Source organism: Colossoma macropomum, unplaced genomic scaffold, assembly GCF_904425465.1.
Source record: "Colossoma macropomum unplaced genomic scaffold, Colossoma_macropomum, whole genome shotgun sequence".
NCBI lineage: Eukaryota > Metazoa > Chordata > Actinopteri > Characiformes > Serrasalmidae > Colossoma > Colossoma macropomum.
In genome coordinates, this window is record NW_023494799.1 from 18,190,097 (window position 1) to 18,196,101 (window position 6,005).

Genomic DNA, 6,005 nt, shown 5'->3' on the forward strand with positions numbered 1-6,005 from the left:
CTCCACTCACAGACTTCCATTAGAGCACTGCTTCTGAGCATAACACTCGCGCACACACCCACAACCTACACACGCACACACTTAAGCATTAATCAATAGAAGAACAGAAACAAACATCTTAAGGTATGTATTGTGTCCTTCTTGAGTGTCGTATATAGACATCAATGGGTCAAGCTAGTTAGACTATGATAACATTTTTAAAGTTTATGACTTTATAACGAAAAGAGAAAAGCGGTTCCCAGGATTTATTCAACCCTTTGTGATTTGGACACATTTTGTCTGTGGAGCAAATTAAGGCACTAATGAGTCAGATCAACCATTAAAGCCAGTGTATACTGACTGGATGACCACCAATATTCTGATTTTGCAGTTATACTTTATAAAAGAATGGACAGCCCAAATAAACCAGAATAAATAGGAATAGAACATTCTTCATTCTTCTAACAATGAATCACAAGTATGTCACACCAACCAAGTGTTTATGTTTGTTTGTGTTTATCCTAAAAAAGACAATGTAAAGTTTTTATACCAGTTTAAGGGTTATCCTTTAAACAGATACATTATAAGGAAATTGTTAAAACTTTAAAAAAAGTTCTTTACACCCTCATGTCGGATTTACAAAATTGGTTCTCTAAAGAACAATCCATTCTGATTTTTTTAGGGAATCAGAAGTGGTTCTTCTACGGCATCACGCAAAGAACTTTTTTTAGAATACATTTCAAGCACCGAAAACTGCTGTGCTGATATAGTATTTATTGAAGCTAGAAAACTAACTGTTAGGGTTGTTGTCTTGTAGTATGCACTAGAAGGTCTTGACAAGCCTCAGCCTTAAAACTTCGCCAACACTCTTAAAAATAACAGTGCCAAACAGATTTCTTTGGAGAAATGCTAAGAAGATCCACTTTTGGTTCCCTAAAGAACCTTTCAATGGATGGTTCTTTAAATACCTCACTCCATGGACCCTTCGTGGCAACTTTTGGTTTAAAATTGTAATGGTAGAAGACCTTGTCATTTGGATACTGAGGCAGGGTAACTTTATATCTAGCTGTTTAAACTTCTTACAGCTATGTGTGCTGTATGACACTGTATGTTTATATTTGTGCTATGTTTGTGTTGTCAGCGCTGTCATAGTGGAACACTAGGAAAAAGCTCTCAAGGTATTTACAGGCTAGTGTCATCGATCAGACTAAAGATGCGTCATGATCTGCTTCTAGGCCACTCAATCAGGAAATACTCCATTCATCACAGCATACAGGCCCAACCTGTTCTCACTTTTAACTTGCCCTGCATCAGCTAAGGGTCAACAGCAGCATCCACACACACACACACACACTAAAACACACATTTCTACACTGTCTCTCCATAAGGAGCAGTTGGACTGTGTAGTGTTGGCTGGATGATACATTGAGCTCTCCTCTTGCTTTTCTCCAGCACTCACTTCCTTATGTCAGAAAAACAACCATTACTCTACATACAACAACAATAATAATGGCAGTGGCACAGCAGCTTTAACATAACCAATTCATGACATGAACTGTCCGTGGTGCTGAAGCTAACAGCTGCAGAAATTAAATACAGACACAAGTCTGTGTGAATTTAATTGGTGATAAATGGTTGACATCTGTTGCAGATATATTGTTAATGTTTTTCATTAATAGGTCCTATAAAGGATATACACATCTATATAGACTTCTATGTTATGTGTGTTTTGAAGGTAAATGCTTCTCGCCATATATAAGTATGAACAATAAGATTAAACATTTAATTCATTAATTGTTAAAAACAATGACCCTGTCACAGGATCAGTCTTGAAAAGACAGAGGAAGTTCACTGAGTGACTCAGCTTAGCTAATAAAGATGAAGAATTTATAAAGATTGATACACCTTGAAGGCCCATATCATGGAAAACTGAATCTCCCACTCTTTTTGAAATAACAAAGTTTAAAGTAATACGAAAACACTTAAAGTTTCAATACCGTTCACTACTCAGGTCATATGGTTCATGCATAGAGACTAAGATAAATAGCTCGTTTTGAATTCCTTGTTTCTGTAAAGTCACCAGAACCAATTTCTTTACATAGATCCACATATTCTACCAACAGTAGTTTAGCCCCACCTATTCATATTGAAGTTCTAAGGAGTATTTCCTTTCTGAGTGTTTTTTGAATGATGCACAATATAGGGCAGCCAATCAGAACAGAGCTTATTTACATATATCAGTCTTCAAGGAACAGTAACAAAAACAGCTTGTTTAATAAAGAGAGGTTAGAAATGGTCATGTAAAAATGAATCTTGACCATTTTTGTATAGAAAAAAAACACACAAATGTTATAAGTTGACCTTAAAGGAAAAAAAAATAAAATACATGAAAAATAGGTAGTAGGATGAGGGCCCTTTAAGTTTAAACTCAGTGAAGTTCCTCTTTATCAATAGCATCGGTGAACTCAACAATCAGGATATTGTCATTCAGATTTATTTGTACAACCACTCCATTATCTTTAACACAAATATATGCTCAACCACCCCCAGTCCCGAGGTACGTTTATTCCAGGTACAGTTTATTAATTTTACGTCACAGTTCAGCCCTGCGATGGACTGGCGACCTGTCCAGGGTGTGTCCTGCCTTCCGCCCAATGACAGCTGGGATGGGCTCCAGTACCCCACCGCGACCCAGAAGGATAAGCGGTTTAGATGATGTATGTATGTATGTCACAGTTCATTTAAAGCTGCTGAGCAAAGAAATAAACCCTGTTCGCGCTCATCTCTATGATTTTCAGTGTAGAATAAAACCTACAACTGAACCTTAATCTCTCTATTAATATTCATCCGCGTTAAAATTGCTGTCACTGTACTGAAGCAGGATGTACAGAAATGTAATGTGAGGTTCGCTCAAAAACGTTATCCAAATTACTAACTGAATAACCTCAGCAGAATGAATTTCGGCGAAACATGTATAAAACTCTCTCTTTAATTATTCTGCAGAAGAAGCACAGTTACGTGTAGGAAATTGATAACCCTCATATCCTGCTGCTGTAGATTTATACTTGTAAAGACTAATGTGCTCATGTTAGGAATGAAGCTAAGGGGAAAAATGGAGGAAATACTCCAGTACCATAGGGATATTTCTGTGTCATTAATCACAGACGGGGAACATGCTGAACTGCTGGCTACAACCTTTAGGAAAGTTAAATTAAACTTTTAGGATTTGAGGCCCGATATCGATATCTATTAACTCGGAGTTTTTCTTTCATTTATTAACTTTTACATTGTTACTTTTTACACACTGTAAAAAAATACTAATCATTTTAACTCTTCGAAGTTGAGAAATATTTATAATCAAGCTTACTGAGCATCAAATATTAAGACAATAGAACAGTAATCGTGTGCGTTATATTCTGTTAACTTATTGTTTCAAGTTCAATACAATTAAACTTTTTGAAGCCAATTTACTGAACTTTTTTACATTAAAATTCCATATTTGTTTTTACGGTGTACCTGTGAACAAAACACTTCGCAATGTTTCATTCAGGGTTAACCAATTATTATTTTTTTTTAATTTCAGAAAAGTTCGCAAAATTTGAGAAAAGAAAGAAAACTTGCAAAAAATGCCAACTGCACTTATTTCGATCTCAAACAATGCTCTACTTAATTATCGACTATAATTCTCAATTAAAAAATTAAAACGAACATATTTTCATTTAGCGCACACCTTAAATGTTTTATAAGAATTTAAATAAGTAAAAGCATGCGATCTGTAGTTTTTAGCCAATGTTTCAGACTGTCTAACAGTGAAATCCAAACCGTAGGCAAATGTGCAATAAACAACTCCTAGTAAATTCAATAACTTGCCTCATAAAGCAGAAATAAAGCACGTGTTTTGATAGTAGGTAAGTACCGATAAAAGGAGTAAACCAGATACTGTAGTTAATGCCTCTGTAGCTTGTACGGACTTATTAGCGATACAGCTCCCTTTAAAAAGGAAATGAGGTGGCCCATTGAGAGCATTCTCGAGTTCAGTTAATATGAATGGCACACGGTCCTCTGCGTTCCCCTGAGAGGTTCGTCCAGTTTGACAGTGTACAGCTTATAAACTCCGAGCCTAGACCCCCGCAACCCCCAAACCCCATTGGTCCTTTCAAAGCAGTAAACAATAACGCCCACTTACGAAGCCGCCCACTTCAAACGTAACCGCCTCCTTTTAAACCGCCTGTCACGTGAGCACAGAGAGGTCCGTGGGGGACGCCTATGGGGTAGAGGTGAGAGGAGAGTGTGTAGTTTTGCTCCTGTCACTGTAACTCCAGCACGCACGCAGCGCCGTCACACATGAACATATCAGCGGTCAGTCCATCACAGAGCACAACGCTGTCCTCTTTGCACCGAGTTCGCTGAGTGATGAAAGAGCACAGAACTATCTGGAGGCTGCAGCAGAGCGAGGTAGGCAGTGCTCTTCAAAGTTTTGAAGCCACAAGGTGCGCGGCTCACCGATGACCAGGCTGAAAAAGTAGCAACTCTCGGGCTGACAGAGTGCCGCGTCGGGTTAATGTGCTCCGACCGGAGAGAAAACCAGCTCAGTTCAGTTTTATTCAACATTGATCCCAAGAAGCTTTACAGAAATCTCGGTTAAGACCTCTAGTCAGAAAGCCGAGGGCAACAGCGTCAGGAAAAAACTTCCAAAAGCATGAAGAAGAAACACTGAGGAGACACGTCCTCCTTTGGATTTACGACATCAAACTTAGCAAAGTTTGGAGATGCCTCGACCGGGCAGGAACACGTACAGCGAGCAGAAGCCGCCCTACTCCTACATCTCCCTGACCGCCATGGCCATCCAGAGTTGCCCGGAGAAGATGCTGCCGCTCAGCGAGATCTACAAGTTCATCATGGACCGCTTCCCGTACTACCGGGAAAACACGCAGCGCTGGCAGAACTCGCTGCGTCACAACCTCTCCTTCAACGACTGCTTCATCAAGATCCCGCGGCGGCCTGACCAGCCGGGCAAAGGCAGCTTCTGGGCGCTGCACCCTAGCTGCGGGGACATGTTCGAGAACGGCAGCTTCCTGCGGCGCCGCAAGCGCTTCAAGGTGGTGGCCCCCGCGGACCCGCTGGCGCGCAGTAAGGCGGCCGAGGCGGCGCATTACCTGCAGCAGCAGGCCAAGCTGAGGCTGAGCGCGTTGGCCGCAACTGCCGCCGCCGCGCACCTGCCGCCAATCGGCGGATACCACTTCACCACGTCGCCGCCTCCACCGCCGCCCCCGCCTCCGCCGGCTGCGTTTAAGCACCCTTTCGCCATCGAAAACATCATCGCCAGGGAGTACAAAGCGCCCGGCACCGGCGGAGTACCCTTTTCGCCCGCACAGCACGCGCCACAGGCCTACCCATTGCATGCGTGGCCGCACGTGTACGGCAACGGCGGCGGCGTGGAGCATGCTGCTGCAGCTGAGTGCTCCGCTTACGGCGGGGTTCCGCTCAGGGCTGTTCCCGCGGTGCCCGTGCCCATCAAACCACCGCATCTCCCGGCATTTTTGTCCGCATCGAGTCGCGCGCTTAGCCCCACTGGGCCGCAGGGGGCGGGAGGCGCGAGCCCAGCGTCCCAACAGAGTCCGGCAGCACTGCGCTCGGTCGCTGTTCACTGAGGCGAAATAGCCTGAGAGTTGGAGGGAGACAAAACTTCCTGGGCACATGGACAATTCTGTATTCACGAAGAAAAAGCTGGGACCAACAAAATACCGTTTCTGTATGACTACATAACACAAAATACAGCCCAATCAAAGATATCAGCGCAGGCTATATCATATTTGAGCAGACAAATATTGAACACATATTGAAATAGCTGAGGCCTACTATCCTTTTACTGCATCACGAATATATCAACTTTATTTAGATCGAGCCTCCGACATTGATCCATTTGTATTTTACGCTCTAAATCCACTTTAAAGCGAAGCCCGCTTAAAGAGTTAAAATAAAAAACGATCCACAGCGCAAATTCTTCTTTAAGTAAATCACTTTAG

General features: G+C 42.3%; 1 protein-coding gene across 1 annotated transcript; it reads left to right on the plus strand.

The window, feature by feature from the left end:
* Positions 1-4,722: 4,722 nt before the first annotated feature.
* LOC118819170 (forkhead box protein B1-like) lies at positions 4,723-5,675 on the plus strand. The gene has a single exon (XM_036586852.1). The coding sequence runs from the start codon at positions 4,749-4,751 to the stop codon at positions 5,628-5,630; it is 882 nt and encodes a 293-aa protein (XP_036442745.1). The 5' UTR covers positions 4,723-4,748; the 3' UTR covers positions 5,631-5,675.
* The last annotated feature ends 330 nt before the right edge of the window (positions 5,676-6,005 follow it).